This window comes from Citrus sinensis, chromosome 2 (assembly GCF_022201045.2).
Source record: "Citrus sinensis cultivar Valencia sweet orange chromosome 2, DVS_A1.0, whole genome shotgun sequence".
NCBI classification, from domain to species: Eukaryota; Viridiplantae; Streptophyta; class Magnoliopsida; order Sapindales; family Rutaceae; genus Citrus; species Citrus sinensis.
The window spans coordinates 3,745,351-3,769,273 of record NC_068557.1 but is presented as its reverse complement, the minus strand read 5'-3'; the positions used below and the strand labels follow the sequence as shown (position 1 = coordinate 3,769,273).

Genomic DNA, 23,923 nt, shown 5'->3' with positions numbered 1-23,923 from the left:
ATGGTGCTATTAAATGGATGCTCGAACTATGATATAAAAATTAAAAGTAATCAATATTTTGAGAAAATACTTTTAGTTATATAAAGTTTTCATTATACGGTACTGGAATAAAATTATTTTAGCTTTGAAATCACAGTCAAAACACTTTACAGTAATTTCTACTACAACACCAAACACCAAATGGAGCCTTAATTTAATTTAATGGCACAAATAATTGCCCCATTTGGCCTTAACTTATAGTCAAAGTATAGCCCCACATTTCTCCTTTAATAACCTCCCATTTCAACGCGTTAGTGACAACTTTTGAAGATAAGAACAAGATGACAAAGAAAATAAAATGATCCATGTCGATATAAATCGGCACAAAATTTTCAGGTTTCTGCACTGACACATACAGAAATATTTCAAGATCATGGCAACTTCAGCAGCTCATTTCTTGAGCTTAAAGCTGGCAATCGTCGCCGCCGCCGGAATCATACTTGTAGGTGGCAAAAATCAGGCCTTAGCCCAGCAAGATGACTGTGGAAATCTCTCAGGGCTTGGTGTTTTGGTGGGATGCCAGGATTTTATTGTGAAAGAAGGACCAAAAGTCTCACCAAATGCTTTGTGCTGCAACGCTGTTAAAGAAATTGGGATGCCATGTACGTGCAAGCTCGTTACAAAGCAAATTGAAGAGTTACTTAGCATGGAGAAATTGGCTTTTGTGGCTCAATTTTGTGGCAGGCCCATTGCTCCTGGAACAAAATGTGGAAGTAAGATTTAATTATTATGATGTCATTGTACTTTTTTTTTTTTAAATTTAATTCTTTTGGCATCGGCTTATCGGTGATATTGTTGTTTAATTTGGTTCAATTTAAAAAAAAAAAAAACAAAAATGAAATTGCGCAATTTATCATATTTAAGAATGTGACTAGGGTATCAAATGGCTACTGTATCCCCGAGCCTGGACAAATCAGGTAGTCATATTTCATACAGTATAGGATGGAGTTCTTTAACATCGCCCGTTTGTTTGGGAATGTGGACATGTTAATGAGTAATTTTATCTGTTTTTGCTGTTTTTCATTACTATCAATACATGAGATAACAAAAAAAGATATAATTGTTTACTTTTTTCTGTTATTCATTGACAGATATTAAGTTCTTTTTAATACGGGCACCTTTATCTATTAAATCACAAGGTTTTATAGTGAATTAAAAATTAACTCTATTAAGTAACATTACTTAACAATGTGTCCCTAATAAAAAAATGAGAACGCATTCACCTGAAAATAATTATACATATATGCTAAAATAATTATTTTTATCTACAGGCTATACAGCTCCACCGGTGTTAAAATGAGAAGGCAACATTACTAAAGTATATTGTAAACATTATTGAAAGGAACTATCAATTGCTTGAATGGCTCGGTATTGGTTATGAATAAATAATATGCCCTGTTTTAGTTAATTGATGTTTGTTAATTTGCTATTGGATTGGATACAGCTAATCTATGTAATTACAATATCGAATTATTATAATTTCTAGGAAAGTAAAAAGGTCATAAGGATCATAAAATAAATACAGATATAATATTAAAATAATGGAATACATAAAATAATATATATTTTATAAATGGTCCGATGGTTGCTTAAATTTTATTAACTGCCACCATATACTTCTTTTAACTATTATATCTTTAATTATAGCAACTCAAAAATAATTTTTTAAGATATCAAAAATTTGACTTTAAACGTTTATAATAAATTAAAATTTAATATTAAATTGGAAAAGATCGTGTCCGTAAACTCCAGTCGCTTCTCCACTCTTGGTCCCCTGTGACTCTTCTCGATTTGTTAGCATAAAACGTTATTGTAAAATAGGAACATTATCCATTTTTTTCTTTACTAAAATCAATATACATCAATTACTCCTACTATTTTTATAATATCTAAAAACTTCTTAGCATAAATAATTTAAAAAAAAAAGAGGGATAAATGAGCCATTTTTTTATATTTTGTTTTGGGAATATAAAAATATATTTTTATTAGAAAAATATTTTAAAAAATAAAAAAGTAAGAAAAATATTTTATTATTTATTTTTTCAAACCCAAACTTATATTTCTTATTTTTAGTATCTAAATTTTTATTTTAATTTTAATTAATATGGTTTACTTAGTTTATAGTTAATATGAATAAAAGTGAATTTAAAAGAAGTAATACTGTAAAATTATGGTTCTAAGGGAAAATTAGTTGTTATGAAAGCAATATATGGTAAATAATATACGTTGATTTAAGTTGAAAGCACACAAGGTTGTTCGAGAGTTTGTGACATTAATTCACTAGTTGAATGAAAAATATAAAATAATAGAAATAAATCATGTGGGGTAAGAGATATTTAATTCAACTAATTTTATCATGCCACATAAGTTTATACATAAATTCTATAAGAGTTGTGGCTGTATCATCACTGATGGGTGTCGAAGCCAACAAAAATAAATTCCTACTCTAAATAAATTGTGTATAGTGATTGAGCAGGGTCGTGTCCACAGAGATCGGTAATTATTTAAATCCTTTTGAAACGTAAAACGTAAAATGGGGGAATTGTTGACAATAATAAAAATCAAATTAAAATAACAAGAATGCAAATTAAAGTTGTAATTCAAATTGGAGAAAGCTCTGGTTGAAGGAATTAACTCAGCTTGATTCGACTACTGATCATTGATTCAAATATATATTATTATTACTTATGAATAGACCGGTTATAGCTACTGAGACCCTCTAATAGCCAATCTCTCCTTAATTAGTTGATAACCAAGGTACGACCGTTGGATATTTCCCTAATCAATAGACAACCCTAGATACGATCATAGGATTTAATCAATTGACAGCCTGAAAAACCAGAGAGACCCAAATCCTAATCAACACATATGATGATTCATTTAAATTAGATTGTTTATTCTCACAACACAACTCTCTGCTATGTTATTTGTCACAAACATTAAATTCTTCATACGATGAATCCTTTAATTGACAATAGATTAAGTTGATAATTAAATAGTGGCCAATTACCTAATTAACAAACATAATCATAAAACTAATTCAGAGAATAAACAAATACCCAAAAAGTAATAAAACAATTAAAGCATAAGAAAGATCTCACAGTAGTGATGAATCAAAGCTTCGTTATCCTTCAACCAGAAAAATAGGTTTAGCTCTTCATAGAGAGAAGAGAAAAATTAGATCTAGGGTTTCTTTCTTTTTCTCCAATCCAAAAATCCCCCCTTTTTCACAATAGATTCCTTCCTTAAATACTTTCTCTCTCTTCTCTTTTAGAATTCTATTTAAAATAAAATCCTAATATCTGAAATATTAAATTCGTAATTACAAAAATAACCAAAAATACAAAACACGTTAAACTAAAAACTGCAGGTCCGCAGTTGACAGCACGCGCCCACGCCTTATCAACAAAGTTCTTCTGACGCTCATAATTTCTCCAAGAGAACAATCATCCTTAAACATCATCTTATAGCTCAATTTTATCATCAATCAATAGAATTGCACCTACAAAAGTAAAACACAAGTAAATCACTATTATTAAGTGCAAAACATTGATATTAAGGGAAGTAAATAATGCAAAACTAGTGCATAAATTGCACTCTAACAATCACTCTTTACAAGATAAATGCAAGAGAAAAGGATTTAAAGTGGATTGAATGGGGAGTACTAAGTCACATCAAAATTTTTATTCAATTTTAATAACAATAGATGAATTGCCAACACCTCCCAATTACATTATAAATTACAATTTCAATTAAAGAGGAAAATAATCAGACACAAACCTAAAATCCAAAATTTTATTCCCTTTTAATACCGTAGTCATATTGCCAACACCTCCCATATCAATTACATAATAAATTCGGTATCACATTATTAATGATGAGATTTTAACATTATCCACCGCTGCTCGGCAATTTCTCTTTAATTATAAGCTAAAACTCTGCAAAATAGTGGATGAAATGTTGAATTTAATCACAGAATGACCATTTATCTCCTCAAAAAATATATATCCAGCCTAGTAAAGGGGCTTGGAGATAGAGGGGATGAAATATAACCTTTGCATCGATGTTTAGCGCGGGTCGCTTGAGTGTCAAAACCAAGCAGTGGTGTGCGTGTGTGTATACTATTTTCAAAACAATCTTTGTGTTTGGAGGGGTCAGGCCTCTCGTCAAAGCAAAGATTTGTGATTCATATTCATTCATGACGAAATTCTCAGCCGATAGATGTAAAGATAGTGTTAAAACAAAAACAAAAAGGAAAAAAAAAATTTGTTAGGTTTCAAACAGTACTAGGAAAATGGGCTACTATAATAGAGAATATCTGTCATTTAATCCCTTTATGATAAAATTTCTATGTGAAAGGAGAGTCTAACACCTACAATTATTTTTTTTTTTGGTGGTTTCAAGATACGGTGTCGTTCCATGTCTAAATTTGTCCATCCAAAAGTCACCGTTTCGTTAAATGTCAATATGCTATCATACGTGTGCGATAGATAAATAAGCTATCACAAATCTGTCATGTCTTTATGATATATGAAAATTCTGTCACATGACTATCAAATTCTTGTGATAAATGACTAATTTTCTATTATTTATCACAAAAATTTTATCATGGTAGCCTATTTTTCTAGTAGTTAACTAGATAAGATGGTTCATATAACTATATTCCATTAAAAAGGTAGAGAATCATTAAGCAAATTTTAAAGAGAACAAGATATGACATGAGTATTTTCAGTAATCTTTTAAAATATCGGAATAACTTGATAACAAGCTCAAATATTAAAGACTAAAGGAGCATTTACTCCATTAAAAATTTTAAGTCATTTTTTATATCACAATATTATTTTAACGTATCCCACACTAGTAATTTTTATTACATAAAAGATACATTCAATCATTATTTTCTGCGATATTATAATTTTGTCTAAAATATTTTTTAGAGTCAGACACATACAATTACAAATAAACTAATTAATCTTTACCCTTTGATTGGACTCTTTTTTTTTTAATTTTTTTTAAATTTTTATGTCCATTACTTATCACATTATTGTCTTCCCCAACAATTATGAAATTCAAATCCAGATCTTTTGTAGGCACCTCCCACGGAGGTTTTACCTTTCAACGCATCACATCTACTCTTCATACTTGCATTGTGATCATTTGATTCTGGCGTTCTGCTGTTATATATGCAAGTAACGAAAAGTTTCTTAATGTTATTGGAAAATGTTTTGGTATAGGCGTGAGAGTATTAATTAATAGGCACATTATCAATTCCCCTACTATAATTAATATATACCATTTTTCCTATTGTTATTTTTATAATAGTCAATAACCCACAAACAATATAAGTTTACAATATTACCCTTATTTTCAAGTACACTTTTATTTATATTTATTATAGATTAAATAAATCAGATGCTTGGAAATTAAAATAAAGAAATTAAGTATTAAAAATAAGAAATATTTATTTTGATGTGAAAAATTTTCTTGTACTTTTTTTATTTTATAAACATTATCTTATAATAAATATAAGAAAATTATTATAAAATGATAAAAAATTATTATAAGAAAAGCCTTAATGATAAATAAAAAAGTATTATAAAATAAATAATAATTTTTTTGGTACTTTTTACATTTAAGTTTAAAATATTGAAAAATATGTATTATAAGAAAATGTTTACAAAATAAAAAAAGTACAAAAAAATTTTATTATTAATTTTTTTTCACATCAAAACATATATTTCTTGTTTTAATACTTAATTTTTTTATTTAATTTCTATTCATATAATTTATTTAATTTATGATAAATATAAATAAAAGTATATTTCAAAATAAGGGTAATATTACAAATTTATACTGTCAAGGAGTTATTAGCTAATATAAAAGTAGCAAGGGGATAAATGGTATATATTGATTACAATAGGGAAAAATTCGCAATCTCCTTGATTAATATTTTGTAGCTTACCAAGCTTAGATTAGATGAGTGTCAGGTTTTGGAAGATAAAAACAAAATAATAATAATAACAAACAAACAAACAAAAAGATGATTTATAAATTAAGACAAAATCAAAGTATTGTTGAGAAATTTTAATTCCCCGTTTATTGATAATTTGGCATTTACTCTTATTTAATCAATGCAAGCACAATGACCCTGATAGCATTTTGTTTTTTTATCAATGCAGTGGAGGTAAAGGCAATCATTGTCATTGCTACAAGGTTTCGGTTCCTGCTGATAAAATGTTTCTCCGATTGTGCCACTGCTGCCAACACCGGTGGAAGATTGAGTCTTCAAGACCACGTTCCTGGCTTCAACTTCCATTAAATGCCCTGTTAGTTAGCATCAATACCATTTGTTAATTACTTGATAGATATACGGCAATATAGATGTATAGATAGAAAAATAAATTGTGTGCGCGCGCGTGCCTGCGCAAGCTTGAGAGAGGGATATAACAACTAACAATATGCGGTGACCATGAGGGTGACAATCACAATCATTTTGATAGAAATGATATTCTTCGTCAGCATCATCTTTCTTGAAGCAAATTGAAAGTAATTTTTTTGCTGGGATTATTTGATAGTATGTGAAGTGAAGAACATGTCAAGCTTTGAGCATATATATACATAATTAAGAAACCCATTATTTTTGCAAATATTAATTTCTTCCTAATTGTAAATGGAAAAATATCCAAAAGTTGTTTTGGTTACATTATCCCGCAACTTTCAAATTGAGAAGGAGATCATTTACTTTGATTTTGTATGATATTTAAGGAAAGGGAATTTAAGGGCTGCCAAAAATGCTCCATCAATTTTAGATTTTAGAATGCCGAATTAGGAATAACATCATTTTCCACAATAGATGAAAAGCTGTCAAGATTGTCCAATAAGGGCCCAAAAAGGAAATAAATTTGTTTGTTTTGGTTTAAAATCTACAAAAAATAAATTGGAACAGTATGCAAAATAGATTCATCTGCCCAATGTCATCCTTGCACGTATTTTAAATAATATATGAAATAGGAAAAATCCATCAAGCATTAGGGTGGGGATATTTCTACCATACTATTTTTGTGGTATTTATGACATATTTATAATATTTTTTAAAATTATAAATCTACAAAAAGTTTAGACAATTAATCAATTAAATCTTTCTTAGTTTGTATTACTTAGGTATCTTTAACCATTAAAATTGCTTTAAGATAAAAATTTATTTGACTATTTTACCCTACCAAATTACCTCAAGAAACATAAGCTCTTGTATTTAATAATTTAGGTATTTAATTTTATTTGATTAAATCTCCAAACTTTTCCTTTATGTGAATCTTTTATAAATAATGTGAATTTATTATAATTATTTCTTAGAGATATATGGTAGGTTTACAAAAATTATGGGGTAAAAAGATCACCTCTCTTATATTATATATCTCACACCTACACCCCTGTTTGTTTGCTTAAATTGTCCTTTTGTAGCATTTTTTTTCTTTCAATTACTGTAAATATATAAACTAGAAAAAAATAAAATTGCATTTATTATTGCTTACTCATCAAATATCTCTAACGAGCATTTACTAAATTGAACTAAAAAAAGGGTGAAATTTTCCTTCACTTAAAAACGGTAAAATTTTCCTTCACTCCCTATGATTTAGGCCAAATACTTAGTTCCCGTACTCAAAAAAATTATTTAAAAAATTAATTCGAATCATTTTCTGCTCAAACCTTAAAGAATAAATAAGCGTTTACTCGAATAAGTATTCAAGTAATCTTTTTATGGCGAAGTATCATTTTCACACAGGCATCACCAACTGTATTTAATAATGTAAAGGTTATACTATAACATTATTTTTCAATGGTAATATAATTTTCTCAAAACACATTCTAGAGTTAATCACATACATGCAATGGCACAAAAACCGTTCCTTACCCTTTGATCGGACCATTTTGTTAATGTTATCCCCATTACCTATCACATTCTTCCCCAAAAATTTTGAAATACAAATCACTTATGTGAAGGAAAAAAATAATTCGTTCAGGGTGTCAAGAGTTCATTTTTAAAGTGTTTATCATTATGTACGTGATACTTTAGATTTAAATTTACTAATTTCTGTGATTCTCTGAATTTTTCTCTGAATTTAGCTAAGAGTCTTTAGTTTGCTTGTTTCAGTGTTACAGTGATAAGAGACTAGGATAAACTAACCAAGAAAGAAAAGAAAGAATTATATTTTTGTGACTGATTCTATAACCAGGATATTATTCTTGGACAGCTTTATTCGATTCATTATCCTATTAGAATAAGCTAAGATTACAGTTGCTTAATGGATTGTAAAATTTTTTGGTTTTAGTTGAGCATGTTTACATTTTTTGTTACTGTCTTCAATTTTTTTTTTTTTAAATTTTATGTACTGTAAGAACGGAAATCAAAACCAAGACCTTTTGCACGCACAAGCCCAATTAGTGCCTTTACCTATCTGCTCCTTTTAATTTTCAGTGATCGATTGTTTAATTCTTCTATTATGCAGATAATGAGAAGTTTCTTGAATATTTATTGTGTAACGTTATGTACTAACATAAAGCTAATTTATAGAATAAGATAAAAATAAAGTATTATTAAGAAATTTTATTCCCGGTTCACTGATATTTTTACATTTACTCCTCTTGTAATAACCAACGCCTTATTTACTGCAAACACAATGGTGATCAATGCATTTTACATGGCCACTCTCAGGAATGCAATGCCAGTAAAAGCAATCCGAGTCTCTCACACAAGCTTGCTATGTCTGATAAAACGTTTCTCCTATTGTGCCGCTGTTGCCAGCAGCGGTGGAAGATTGATGGTGTGTTTAGGATTGAGGTGTTGTAGCTTGTTGTGAAAAAAAAATTGTAATTATGAAACAAAAGTTAATAATATATAGTAAATATAAAATTTAAATAATAATTTTGATAAGATTATTAAAGATATAATAAATTTTATATTATACAAGTGAAAAATCATATCAACATAGCTTAAAAGCTATAGCAGTTAGTATTTACCAAACACTTTAGTGCTGTAGTTTTTAAGTTAAACCTGCCCAACCTCAATTCCAAACGCACCCTGAATATTCAAGGCCACCTCCCTGACTTCAACTTCCATCAATTGCCCTGTTGGTGAGCATCAATACCATTTGTTAAATTACGTACACAGATAGAGATACATAGATTAAAAAAAATAAACAAATAAAAAGTGTGTGCGTGAGAGAAAGGCATAACGACTTACAAGATGCAGTGACCACGAGGGTGACAATCAAAATCATTTTGATAGAACTGATATTCATCGTCAGCATCACCTTTCTCCAGGCAAATTGAAAGTAGTTTTCTTTGCTTTGGATGATTTGGTAGTATATGAAGTGAAGAACATGTCAAACTTTGAGTACGTATATATATTGATAAGAAATTCATTATCTATTGCAAATATTAATTGCATCCTAATCATAAATGGAAATAAAATCCAAAACTTGTTTCCTAATCATAAATAGAAATAAAATCCAAAACTTGTTTAACACATTACTTTATACCTATAACTTCCAAATTGAGAAGGAAATCATTTAATAAATGATAACATTTGAAAATCTACATTGTAATATACATGCCAATTAATCATGTGTTTATTAAAATATTCCTTATTTGTTGTCGATTGGCATAGTGTCACAAAAGGAATATATCACATAATCATACCCGTTTAGTGCTTATATTATAAAAAGTGCACAAGATATTTATGTTATTAATTAGGGAGTGAGGCTATTTGAACTCATAAAATTACTCTCTAAACCTACCTTTTAATGAAAAATTATATTACAAAAATAGCCTTAAACAAAAGCGAAAAAGACACCTACTCCTCAAAGTTTGGGAAAATACTCACAAGGACTCCCAAGTGTTAAAAAAGAAACACCAAGTCCCTTTTTTACTTATAATATCCTTTGACTTTAGTAATTAGCAAATTAGTTTTAAAGGCTTTTAATTAATACAAATTTAACATAAATAATATAATCGTGTAGTAGACTAATAATATTAAATTATTTTTGACGTTCAAAACAATATCAAAATTTTAAATTATTATATTTATTTTAACAATGTATTTGTAATATTATAAAGATTTTAAATAAATCTTTAGGTTAAATGGATTTTACAATTAAAAAAATTCCCTATTAATAATATTAAAATTAACTTTTACATAATATTCAAAATAATTTTAATTTTAATTTATTTATTTTAATATTATGATTCTATCTATTATTAAAAATTACTTTAGTATAAAAAAATAGGTCTAATAGATTGGAAAATACAAAAATATTTTTAAATATTAAAATTATTTTAAAATGTATATTAATACATTTATTTTAATGTCATATTTCTATTTATTATAAAAATTTAGGGTTTAGTTTTTTGGATTTTATAGAGTAGAATTATGGTCAAAAGGGGGTCTTGGTATCCCTTATTAAAAATTTGGAGGCCTTTATAACCATTTTTCTAAACTTTAGGGTTGCAGATGTCCTTTTACTTAACAAAATTGTTTTTTTTCTTGTAATTAACAAGAATATATATATATATATATATTTTGAAGACACAACCTGAATTTTTGACAGATATGCGCCCTATAGCATTATGTAATGTGTTATACAAAATAGTTGCTAAGATGCTTGCGAATAGGATGAAGCTGGTCTTGGATTCAGTTATCTCAGAATCGCAGAGCGCGTTTGTTCCGGGTAGGGTGATCACTGACAACATCCTCATTTCGACTGAAATTGTTCACTATCTGAAACGTAAGAAACAAGGCAAGACTGGGATAGCTGCGCTTAAGATAGACATGTCTAAAGCCTATGATTGCATTGAATGGTTGTTTCTGAAATCTATGATGCTGCGGATGGGTTTCGATGAGGGTTGGGTTACACTTATTATGATGTGTGTCTCTACTGTGAGCTACAGGGTGTGCAGGAATGGGGAGGAAGTAGGACCAATAGTTCCAAGTCGGGGTCTTCGACAAGGGGACCCGTTGTCTCCTTATCTATTTATAATTTGTGCGGAGGGGCTCAGTTCCTTGATTCGGAATCGGGAAAGGGCAGGACTCATACATGGGGTTAAAGTGGCAAGAAGTGCTCCCACTGTTTCTCATTTGTTTTTTGTGGATGATTGCTTTCTCTTCTTTAAGGCTACCCACAACGAAGCTCGCATTATGAAGAGTCTGCATCTGGGCAGCAGGTGAATTATAATAAGTCGGTGGTCTCCTTCAGTGCAAATATGGATGAGATTTCCACACGCCAAGTATGTGGAATTCTAGAAGTTTCGGCTACTTGTAATCATGGATCCTATTTGGGTTTGCCGTCTTTGATTGGAAGAAAGAAGAGTGCAGTCTTTGGTTTTATTAAAGAGAAGGTATGACAGCGACTTCAGGGCTGGAATAAGAAATTCTTAAGAAAGGCTGGGAAAGAGATTATGCTGAAAACAGTTGCTCAATCCATTCCAAATTATGCTATGAATATCTACTTATTATCCCTTGAATTATGTAAAGAGTTGGAACTTATGATGAATGCTTACTGGTGGGGTAAGACTAGCAATGGTGGCCGCGACATTCACTGGTTTCGATGGGATTTAATGTGTAAACCAAAAGTAATGGGGGGTATTGGCTTTAAAAGGCTTCATGATTTTAACATTGCCATGTTAGGCAAACAATGCTGGAAGCTAATTACTAATCCGAACTCTTTGGTAGCACGGATTCTCAAGGCTCGATACTATCCAAGATCATCGTTTGCTGATGCCACTGTCAGCTTTAATCCAAGCTACACCTGGAGATCAATTATGGCTGCCAAGCATGTCGTAGTTAAGGGTAGTCGCATACAAATTGGAAGTGGACAACAGGTTTAAATTTCTAAGGATCCATGGCTTCCTGATGCTGATAATGGTTTCATTACCACTGAGTTGGCTGAGAGTATTGCAGAAGCTAAGGTTAACTGTCTTATGGTTCCGGGACATCGGCGATGGGACACCGATCTGGTTGCAGATGTGTTCAATTCCAGAGATGCAGCTCTGATTTTACAAGTGCCTCTCAGCACTCGACAAGTCAACGATCATTGGTTTTGGCTTGCCGATCCAAAGGGTGAATTTACTGTCAGAAGCTGCTACAACTTACTAAATTCTGTTTTTGATGCTCCAAACAGCAAGGTGTGGAAGTTCCTTTGGAGTCTGGAGGTTCCAAGTAAGGTGAAACACTTTCTTTGGCGTGCCTTAAAGAATATTTTGCCTACTGCAGATAATCTTTTGTCTAGGAGGGTTGATGTATCACCTATTTGCCCCATTTGTAGTACTGTTAATGAGTCAGTATTCCACTGTCTGGTTGATTGTGTATTGGCAAAATCTTGCTGGTTTATGTCTTCTCTTGGTTTGGGTGGGAGTTGCTTCTCTTTTGTTGAGTGGATAGAGCAAATCTTTACTCACTGTCGTAAGGAAGATTGTAAGCTAGTTGTAATGGTGTGTTGGCGGCTTTGGCTTAATCGGAATGATAAAGTGTGGAATAGACATAGTAGTAGTGCTAGAAGTCTAGTAAATGCTGTTGGTAATTATCTGTTCAGTTGGCAGGAAGCTAAGAGGAAGCATTTTATCACTGTTGAGGAAGAGCAAGAGCAGCTGGGCCATGGCTCAGTGTGTTGGGGTAAGCCCCCTCAGGGCTGGTTAAAATGTAATGTGGATGCAGGGGTTTTTAGCTCTCAAAGTCGTTATAGCTTTGAAGGAGTGATTAGAGATTCTGGTGGGGCATTCATTGTGGCTAAGTGTCAAAGATTTCCTGGCTTGTTTCGTCCTCGTGAGGCTGAAGCTTTGGCTGTTTGTGAAGCTCTGAGTTGGATCAAGAACTTGCAGCTGTCGAAGATTATTGTTGAAATAGATTGCCTGAATGTCTATTATGCTTTAACTAATCCAACTACTAGTCCTAACAGTTTTGGATTGATTATTGCGGATTGTCAAACTGTAGCTCAACTTATTCGAGAAGTGAGATTCTCTTTTGTGCGTAGATCTGCGAACGTCGCTGCCCATAACGTGGCTAGGGTGGGGGGTTCTATGTCAGATCCGGGAGAGTGGAGGTCTGTTCCACCTCCATGGTTATGTCCAATGTTGAATGTTTCTTAAGATTAATAAAATTCATTTCAAAAAAAAAGAAAAAGAAAATATTTTTTCTTGTAATTCAATTGAGGTTATTACAAAATAGAAATGGAATTAAAGCTGCCTTAATTCGTTAGATAGTTATGCGCATGGAAAATCAGGCAGCACGAACAAAAGTGGGAGCCGGAAAAATTAAGCAAAATGGAAAAATGATCAAAATCATTTGCTATTTATTCCGATAATTAAATAATGGTTTTGCCTATCATGTTTTCAAAACTAATCAAAATTCGCTCTGTCACTAAAAGATTATACTAACACTCTGTACATAAAAGTATATAATAGGGGAAGGATCCGTGACCCCTGAAAATTAAACTTTTTGCACCATTTTTTCATCTTAAGAGTAAAACTGAAGACGCAAGTAAATACGATCATGTTAACTAATAAGGGGTTTTGATGAAAAAAAAAACTGTTAAAATAACCAATCTATGAATGCCATTTATGTGTTCATATATACTTGATGTTGTTCCCCATGTCAAATAGAAAAATTAAAAATGAAAGACCAAAAAATGAGGTGTAAAACATGTAGAACGAGCTAAGTCATGAGAATTGAGAGTATTTACCTTCAAAAATCGACAACACAGTGAAAATTTCATGCGTTTTAAATCTAAATTTTTTCTTTTTTCAACTCACACTTAAGGAGGAACAATAATCGTCTTTCAGTAGAAAAACAAAAATTGAGAGAATTTAATGATGGCCATGGTGCATTTTGCAATCACTGGTGGAGAGGTAATACCAGAGATTGAAATGCCAATGTTTGCAACCATTCTTGATTTAAAGGAGACGATTGAAGAGATTTTAGATGTGGATGTAGCAAGACAAACTCTCAACTTCAACAATCAAGTGTTGACGAATGATCAAACTATTGGTCATTTGAACTTGGGACCCTTTGCTGCACTTGCTCTTGTTGTAACACCTCTGGCTGGACAACAAAAATTCAACATTCTGGTGAAGTCCATCAATGAGGAAATTAACATCAGGGTGAAGGAAACAACATTGGTCGTTGATTTGAAGAGGAAACTTGAGAGGCGCTGTGGCATTTTAATCGAAAAAATTACTCTTCATCGCCTTTCAAAGGAAATGGAGGATGCTTTTCCCCTCTCTGCATATTATGTTTGTGAAGGTTCTGAAGTTGAGATGACAACCAAAATTGAACCTCGTTGATTAATGTTTCATCTAGAAATATTAAATTTAGTATAAGCTATAGGCATATCTAGTCATTTTGATCAATAAGTCTCGATGGGAACATATTTTGAATAAGTGCACCTTCATGGGCAAAATTAATGCTACTTTTTTTTTTATTACAAGGGGCTCAACAGAACGAGCTAAATTGGAACAAAACGGGGTTGAGTAACACCAAACATGTATTGCAGCATAATTGAATAAATAGCCACAGGCAGGCTAGTAAATAAATGCAATCCATGCGGAATTGAATGAGTCATATTAGCCATAAAGTTCGCAGCTGAGTTCGCTTCACGAAAGATGTGTGTGATAGAAATTTGCCAATTTCTACTTAATAGATCCCGGACAGCAGCCACTATAGCATAGAAAGCATTAGGCACGACCACCTACTTAGAAATCATATGTGAAACGCAAAGACTGTCCACTTCCACCAAAAAGCGTTTTATACCAGTATCCCACGCCATGATTAAGCCTTGGTAAAGACCCTATAGCTTAGCTATAATCATCGAGCACTCCCCAATATTCATACAAAACCCAGAAATCCAGTGCCCAACAGAATCACAAATAACACCACCAGCCTCTGCATCCCAAGAATTTCTACAAGATCCATCCATATTTAATTTGCACCAAGGCCATGGAGGAGGCTGACAGCCGATGAGCATCTCTTTTCTCCTTGGTTGCTGACTCATGTGAGAATTATTCACTCTATAAATTTCATTTGCTCTAGCCATAATATCCATATTAATTGTTGAGCTATCCACCAACTTCCCCTCCACCATGAAATGATTTCTCCAGAACCATAATCTCCAAACGGCCACGCCGAAAACACACTCCCAAGGAATATGGGAGACGAACTTTCTCTTATTCTGAAGATTAGCCGTGATCCATTCCTGTAAATTATCGTGAAAGAAAAAGAAGTGCTCACCCTCTGGAACAAGACGAAGCCAAACTTGTTTAATACAATGGCAGTCTCTCAATGCATGAAGGATATTCTCAACCGAAGCCCCACATCTATCACAAGCCATAGACACGGGGATATGACGCCGAGACAGCTCAACGTGAGTCTTCAACTTCTCATGCATGATCTGCCAGAGAAAGACCGGATGGATTGAGGCCCCTTCCACGACCATGCTAGGTTCCATGCTTCATCTTGAGTTGCTAGGTTTTGATGACAGATGGAGTCATAAGCTGAGCGGACAATAAACAAACCTCTTGGATCAAAGCTCCAGTAAATTTTGTCAGCGCCTAGATGCGACGCAGGAGGCATAACCGAGGCAATTTGCATGAGGATATAACTTAGCAGCAAATGTTCAAAACTCAGCCAATTCTAACCCCCGTGTTCATTTATAAACTTATTCACAGTAGCATTCACAATCTCATGAGGTATCGGCTGGAGGGCAAAATTTATCAAAGGATCTTGCTTCGTTACCTAGCAATCCAGCCAAAACCGAGTTCTCGCACCATCACTAACTGCCCAGCGGGCTCCATGCATGGTGGCTGACCACATTCTCCTGACAGCCATTCAAATACGGGAACCTTGTTTCTCCGGGAGAGAGTGCGGTAGGTTTCCAGGGTCCAAACCGTACTTAGAGCAAAAGACCTTCACCCATAATGTGTCCGAGTTGGAGACAACTTCCCAGGTCAGCTTCATCAGCAGCACATAGTTCATCACATCTAGCTTTTTAAACCCCAGTCCCCCATGATTTTTTGGCATACAGATTCTATCCCAACCCACCATATTCATCTTGTTGTGCGCGAAATGCGGAATCAAGCGCACCAAATAATTACAGAAAAATAAAGGACACAAGAATTTACGTGGTTCAGTAATTAAACCTACATCCACGGAGGCAAGAAAGAATAATTGTTTACTTGACAATTAATAGAGTACAATATTTGAGTAACGAATCTCACTTCCCAGAAACACAAATATATCCAGTATTCTCACACTCTGCAGGAAAGATAAATTCCCCAGACACACTTCTCTCACTTCTCTCACTTCTCTCAAAAGCTTAGAAACTTATAAGTTTAACAATTTTGGGATGATTTCAAATGAATGAAATCATTAGCTATTTATAGGAGAAATGAATTACTAATTATTATTAATTTTCAAATCCATCCCCCATTCTTTCTTTTCGGCTTTACAAAATCAACAAATTGTTGGTGCACCAACAATTTGTTGACTTCAACAAATTTGCACCAATAATTTGTTGATTTCAACAAATCTCCACCTCGGCGAAAATTTTTCAAATCTGAGTCGACTATAAAGGAGCCATCATCCCCAAAGTGGCTGCATCTCTATGACTGCCTACGTACCCAAAATTTGGGATCAAACCAACCGTAGTTCAAAATTCCCGAAGGACATATCTTAACACAATCGAATGATTTGAATTAATTTCAAGCAATGTTGAAACATAACTCCAGAAACTACCTTCATCAACATATCTGATAGATTATCTTTGGTATCGATCTTTCTCAACAACACAACACCGCTCTCGATAATCTCTCTCACATAATGATATTTCACATCTATGTGCTTCGTCCGAGCGTGATATGTTTGATTCTTCGCAAGGAATATTGCACTTTGATTATCACAGAAGGCCGTAATGTTCTCATGGATTACTCCCAAATCACCTAACAAGCCTTTCAACCAGATAGCTTCTTTTACAGCTTCAGTTGCTGCCATATACTCTGCTTCCGTAGTGGACAAAGCAATTGTCGATTGTAGAATCGACCTCCAGCTAACCGGACCTCCACCCAATGTGAATACGTAGCCTGTTGTTGATCTTCGCTTGTTAAGGTCTCCAGCGAAATCAGAATCACAATACCCAACACATTGTTGACCACAATCCTTTTTGAACAATAACCCAACATCAACTGTTCCATACAGATATCGGAGAATCAACTTTACCGCAAGCCATTGATTTTTACCCGGATTGTGCATGTATCTACTAACCATGCTCACTGCTTGAGATATATCGGGCCTTGTGCATACCATAACATACATAAGACTACCCACAGCACTAGCATATGGAACACGAGCCATGTAATCGCACTCCTCTTGAGATTTAGGACATGAAGAAGAGCTTAATTTGAAATGAGGGGCTAGAGGTGTACATACCGGTTTAGTTTTGTCATTCATACCGAATCTTTCTAGCACTTTCTTCAAATAAGACCTTTGAGTGAACCATACGCTCTCATTCTTCTTGTCTCTACGAATCTCCATTCCAAGTATTCTCTGCATCACCCAAGTCTTTCATCTCGAACTCAGAAGCCAGCTGCTTCTTTAATCTTTCTATCTCATCTCTATTCTTCGAAGCTATAAGCATATCATCGACATAGAGTAACAAATAGATGAAAGCTCCATCTGGTAGTCTTCTAAAGTAAACACAATGATCGTGTTCACTTCTGGTGAATTTCTGCCCTTGTATAAATTGATCAAATCTTTTGTACCACTGTCTTGGCGATTGCTTCAGTCCATACAAAGATTTAATCAACCTACACACATGATTCTCCTTTCCAGCAACTCTGAAACCACAGGGCTGAATCATATAGATTTTCTCCTCCAAATCTCCATGTAAGAACGCCGTCTTAACATCCAATTGAGCCAACTCTAACTCATATTCTGCAACTAAGGCAAGTAGGATACGAATGGAAGTATGTTTTACAACTAGAGAGAAAACTTCATTGTAGTCAATACCTTCCTTTTGAGCAAAACCTTTTGCCACGAGCCTTGCCTTGTATCGAGGAGTTGTTTGATTCGGAGATCTTTGCTTTTTGGTGTGGACCCATTTATTGCCAATAGCCCTTTTCCCCTTTGGTAACTTTACAAGTTCCCAAGTCTGGTTTTGATGGAGAGATTTCATCTCTTCCTCCATGGCTAACTTCCACTGATCACTTTCACTACTGCGTAATGCTTCACCGAAAGTGTTAGGGATGTCATCATCAATAACTGGAAGTGCATAGGCTACCACCATATCTTTAGTAAGCCATCTGGGTTTCTTTATCTCTCTTCTTGGCCTCCTTGTTGCTATAAAATCATCATTATCTACATCATCAATTGTTTCTTCATTTTGTGGGACATCAGAAAAAACAACCTCTTTTTCAACTCTAGGTGTCACCTCCATAATTGAACTATTCTTTGATGTAGAACTAACTGGTACATATGGAGTTGCATCAAACTCCACTTGCTGCAATATCTCTTTGGTCTTGTTCTCCACCTGCTGAGAACTTGAAGCTTTCATTATTGAATCTTCATCAAATGTGACATCTCTGCTACACACAAACTTTTTATCTTCGAGATCCCAAAGCTTGAAGCCCTTTACTCCACATTTGAATCCCACAGAGATAGCTTTTCTAACACGAGGATCCAGTTTACCATTTTTGACATGATAATAAGCTAGACACCCGAATACACGAAGGGAATTATAATCTTGTGCATACTTTCCAGACCATATTTCCATAGGAGTTTTACCTCCAATTGCAGTAGAAGGTAACCGGTTTACTAAGTCACTTGCGTAGCTCACAGCTTCAGCCCAAAACTTTTTATCTAAATCAGCATTAGATAACATACACCGTACCTTCTCCAGTAAAGTACGATTCATACGCTCAGCCACACCGTTCTGTTGCGGAGTATGTCTCACCGTGAAATGTCTTTTAATACCCTCGTTATGGCATACTTGCAAGAATAGATCAGAAGTATATTCACCCCCATTATCAGATCGTAATACTTTGATCTTTCTACCAGTTTGAGTCTCCACCAATTTCTTCCATTTCACGAAAATCTCTAGAACCTCATCCTTTGCTCGCATGGTGTACACCCACACACGTCTAGAGAAATCATCAACAAATGTAACAAAATAATGGCTTCCACCAATTGATGCAGTCTTGGTTGGTCCCCATACATCACTATGAACATATTCAAGGATCTCACGAGTATCGTGATTAGCTGTACCAAACTTGACCCTTGTTTTCTTGCCTACTACACAATGCTCACAGAAATTTAATTTACAGGTTTTGGTACCTTTTAAGAGTCCATGCCTCATCAGAATTTGCAAAGACTTCTCTCCAACATATCCCAGTCGTACATGCCATAGCTTGGTGGTGTCACTGTGCGCCTCAACAACATTTGCTTCATCAGTTGTACCTCCCTTCAAATAGTACAGATTGTGACGCCGAACCCCTTGCAGAATCACCATAGCCCCATGTGTAAACTTCATTATACTATCTTCAATGGTAACCTTGTAGCCTTTAGCTTCCAAAGCACCACAGAAATTAGATTTTTCTTTAAAGCTGGAACAAATCTAATCTCTTTGAGTTCTCTGACCATTCCATCAAACATTTTGAGCCGAATTGTTCCTATCCCCATTGTGCGACAAGGTTGATCATTCCCCATCACAACTGCACCGGATTCCAGATTACGAAAATCCGCAAACCATTCCTTAATTGGACACAAATGATAGGTTACTCCAGTATCAAGTATCCACTTGCTCGAACTAGCCACGCATGCTGCAGGAGTAATACTTAGTGAATAATCAGAGCCCTCATATTTTCGTGCCATGTTTGCTACTGTTGGTTTCTTCCCATCTCTCTTTTGAGCCTTTGGACAATCTTTCCTCCAATGGTCCTTTTCATGACAAAAGGCACACTCATCTCGAGCTATATTTCTGCTTCTTGATTTGGATCGAGAATTCTTTCCACCACGCTTCTTCTGTTTCTCCATCGCCCAATCTCTGCTCACCAAAGCTTCAGACGATGCTCGTTCAGAATTTTTATCATTATTCCGAATCTCTAAGCTAGTCAATGCTGTGCAAACATCTTTAAAGATGATCACACTCTTCCCATATATCAAAGTAGTCACAAAATGGCTATATTCCTCTGGTAGTGAGTGTAACAGAATCATAGCCTTGACTTCATCCTTAATATCTTCATCAAGATTTTTCAAATCAGCAAGTAACTTTTCAAATCTTGAAACATGATCGTGCATTGATACCCCAGGCTTCATTCGAAAACCATATACTTGGCTCATTGCATAAAGGCGATTTTCAGGACTTTTCACCAGGTACTTCTCGTCCAATGTACGCCACAAAGTCACCGCACACTCCTCATATTTCACCAAGTATTTCACCTCCTTGGTCAAACAAGATCTGATATGACCACATGCTTTTTCATTCATACGATCCCAAATTTTCTTCATCATACAAGTGTCTTTTATTTTTCAGAACAACATCGAGATCGATTTGAATAAGGGCATCCATAACTTCGCGCCTCCACATGCCGAAGTTGATTTTCCCATCAAACTTTTTAACATCGATCTTCTGGCCTCCTATAACAGGTGCTGAATAGCGATTTGACAAATCTCGCCTCCCACCTGAAGTGTCTCCTGAAATAGTCTCGGTAGATCTCTCCCCAATTCTGGAAGTTTCACCTTCTACTATTTTTTCAACGAACTATTTCCACTTGAAAAACAGCCTCTATGATGTTAATTTTGCGTGAATAAATGCACCAGGAAAGTTTCCAGGAGACTGGACGGGAACTCGGTCCCAATTAAAAACCAGAATCCTTAGACTCTTATCGCCTTTGTTGACAGAACTTTCCTAGACATGCAAAAATACACACTACTTACAATAGACTGTCTCCCAAGTACAAATGGCCGTCTCCACCGTATTCGTGAACAGTACCGTATGTGAACAATATCGTATACGGGAATAGTACCGTATACGTGAACAGTACCGTATCCCCCCAAGTACGAACCTTCGCTCTGATACCACTTGTTGTGCGCGGAATGTCGAATCAAGCGCACCAAATAATTACAGAAAAATAAAGGACACAAGAATTTACGTGGTTCGGTAATTAAACCTACATCCACGGAGGCAAGAAAGAATAATTGTTTATTTAACAATTAATAGAGTATAATATTTGAGTAACGAATCTCACTTCCCAAAAACCCAAATATACCCAGTACTCTCACACTCTGTAGGAAAGATAAATTCTCCAGACACACTTCTCTCAAAAGCTTAGAAACTTATAAGCTTAACAATTTTGGGATGATTTCAAATGAATGAAATCATTAGCTATTTATAGGAGAAATGAATTACTATGCTAAGAATAAAATAATTAAAAATATAATTTTTAATTATTATTATTTTTCAAATCCATCCCCTATTCTTTCTTTTCGGCTTTACAAAATCAACAAATTGTTGGTGCACCAACAATTTGTTGACTTCAACACATCTTGTGCCTCTTCGACTTCCCATCCCAAATAAAACGACGACAAGCTTTATCAATTTTATGACGCACCGGGGAAGGAAGCAAGGTTGTTTGCATTGCATAAATGGGCATTGCTTGAATCACCAATTGAGCCAAATTTACTCTTCCAGCAAAAGATAAATGAGCCGCATTCCAACCAGTAAGCCGCATGTCCACCTTATCCAAATTGATTGGTAAGTGGCTTTATTCATCCGAGAATGGATTAAAGGCATTCCAAGATATTATTCTTGGACAGCTTTATTCGATTCATTATCTCATTTTTCTTCCAAAATTACAGAATATTGGTCCATCGCTGGCGGCATGTTTTGCATTGACAGCAATATTAAAACATTTTTTGTCACAGACAGTTTCGAGATTCAAAGAACGTTTTTTTTTTCATTTTATTTTTTCCGCAAACATTAGTTTGGAGATTAGTTTGTTTTCATGCATTCTCGATCCGACGCATGGCTTACATTAAATGGACAAAATGTTAGTCAGTTCAATTCATAGTTTCTTAAAATACAAAATAATAATAATGATAAAATGACCAACCCTAAATAAAAAATTTCGGACTCCTACTCCTCTGTCCTCTCAAGGCCCAAGCAACTAATTCTGAATTGATCTTCATCCTAATCACCTTAGAGAGTCATCGTCGTTTCATTTTGTGAACCAATTTCTGAAGCAAAGCTGGTTCGGGCGGTATTTTATATATATATATATATATAAATAGTCTTTTTTTAGTGCGGCACTTTTTTTTTTTTTAATGCGGACACATTTTAAAATCGCAGGATTTAAGAGAGTTATTTATTAATAAGTACTAATGTTATATTTACAAGTTTAATTTTTTATTAAATAATTTTTCTTTGCAGATTCATGGATTTTTGCAGATTTGCAGAAGTAAATCCAATCCAATCCACCAATTGCGGATTTTCAAAATTTCAATCCAATCCAATTTACCAATCTATGGATCAGATTTCTATGAATCAAATTTTTACAGATCAGACAGATTGAGCAGATCGAATTGGATTCGAACGCCCCTAGTTTTTTATTACTGTCTTCAATTTTTTTTTTGTTTAAATTTATGTACTGTAAAAATGGAAATCAAAACCAAGATCTTTTGCACGCACAAGCCCAAATAGTGCCTTCACCTATCTGCTCCTTTTAATTTTCAGTGATCGATCGTTTTATTCTGCTGTTATGCAAATAATGAGAAGTTTCTTGAATATTTATTGTGTAACGTTATGTACTAACAAAAAGAAACAAAAAGATGATTTATAGAATAAGATAAAAGTAAAGTATTATTAAGAAATTTTATTCCCGGTTCACTGATATTTTGACATTTACTCTTCTTGTAATAACCAACGCCTTATTCACTGCAAACACAACGGTGATTAATGCATTTTACATGGCCTCTCTCAGGAATGCAACGCCAGTGAAAGCAATCCGAGTCTCTCACACAAGCTAGCTGTGTCTGATAAAACCTTTCTCTTATTGTGCCACTGTTGCCAGCACCGGTGGGAGATTGAGTATTCAAGGCCACCTCCCTGGCTTCAACTTCCATCAATTGCCCTGTTGGTTAGCATCAATACCATTTGTTAAATTACGTACACAGATAGAGATACATAGATTAAAAAAAAACAAACAAATAAAAAGTGTGTGCATGAGAGGAAGGCATAACGACTTACAAGATGCAGTGACCACGAGGGTGACAATCAAAATCATTTTGATAGAACTGATATTCATCGTCAGCATCACCTTTCTCCAGGCAAATTGAAAGTAGTTTTCTTTGCTTTGGATGATTTGGTAGTATATGAAGTGAAGAACATGTCAAACTTTGAGTACGTATATATATTGATAAGAAATTCATTATCTATTGCAAATATTAATTGCATCCTAATCATAAATGGAAATAAAATCCAAAACTTGTTTCCTAATCATAGATAGAAATAAAATCCAAAACTTGTTTGACACATTACTTTATACCTGTAACTTCCAAATTGAGAAGGAAATCATTTAATAAATGATAATAATTGAAAATCTACATTGTAATATACATGTCAATTAATCATATGTGTTTATTAAAATATTTCTTATTTGTTGTCGATTGGCATAGTGCCACAAAAGGAATATATCACCTAATCATACTAGTTTAGTGCTTATATTAAAAAAAGTGACTAAGATATTTATGTTATTAATTAGGGAGTGAGGTTATTTGAACTCATAAAATTACTCTCTAAACCTACCTTTTAATGAAAAATTATATTACAAAAATAGCTTTAAACAAAAG

General features: G+C 33.8%; 2 protein-coding genes and 2 long non-coding RNA genes across 4 annotated transcripts; 1 reads left to right on the top strand and 3 right to left on the bottom strand.

The window, feature by feature from the left end:
* Positions 1-249: 249 nt before the first annotated feature.
* Positions 250-1,447, top strand: LOC102607411 (uncharacterized). Its single transcript, XM_006470657.4, has 2 exons — positions 250-752; positions 1,311-1,447. Exons 1-2 carry the CDS (start codon positions 413-415, stop codon positions 1,337-1,339), a joined length of 369 nt encoding a protein of 122 aa, XP_006470720.2. The 5' UTR covers positions 250-412; the 3' UTR covers positions 1,340-1,447.
* Positions 1,448-6,099: 4,652 nt separating this feature from the next.
* Positions 6,100-6,614, bottom strand: LOC127900444 (uncharacterized). Its single transcript, XR_008052609.1, has 2 exons — positions 6,495-6,614; positions 6,100-6,363 (listed from the first exon to the last, which is right to left on the bottom strand). It is a non-coding gene; the product is annotated as an uncharacterized LOC127900444 (long non-coding RNA).
* Positions 6,615-16,663: 10,049 nt separating this feature from the next.
* LOC127900219 (secreted RxLR effector protein 161-like) lies at positions 16,664-17,434 on the bottom strand. Its single transcript, XM_052434579.1, has 2 exons — positions 16,820-17,434; positions 16,664-16,696 (listed from the first exon to the last, which is right to left on the bottom strand). Exons 1-2 carry the CDS (start codon positions 17,432-17,434, stop codon positions 16,664-16,666), a joined length of 648 nt encoding a protein of 215 aa, XP_052290539.1.
* A 5,493-nt stretch (positions 17,435-22,927) lies between these two features.
* Positions 22,928-23,430, bottom strand: LOC127900422 (uncharacterized). Its single transcript, XR_008052530.1, has 2 exons — positions 23,322-23,430; positions 22,928-23,205 (listed from the first exon to the last, which is right to left on the bottom strand). It is a non-coding gene; the product is annotated as an uncharacterized LOC127900422 (long non-coding RNA).
* Between the last annotated feature and the right edge of the window lie 493 nt (positions 23,431-23,923).

What these genes read in the sequence shown, in the direction of transcription:
- LOC102607411 (XM_006470657.4), top strand. Translation starts at nt 413, where the DNA reads ATGGCAACTTCAGCAGCTCATTTCTTGAGCTTAAAGCTGGCAATCGTC. An exon ending in TCCTGGAACAAAATGTGGAA is followed by an intron (nt 753 to 1,310) that starts GTAAGATTTAAT and finishes TTTTATCTACAG; the next exon opens with GCTATACAGCTCCACCGGTG.
- LOC127900219 (XM_052434579.1), bottom strand. Translation starts at nt 17,434, where the DNA reads ATGGCTCGTGTTCCATATGCTAGTGCTGTGGGTAGTCTTATGTATGTT. An exon ending in TATCAGATATGTTGATGAAG is followed by an intron (nt 16,697 to 16,819) that starts GTAGTTTCTGGA and finishes TTGGGTACGTAG; the next exon opens with GCAGTCATAGAGATGCAGCC.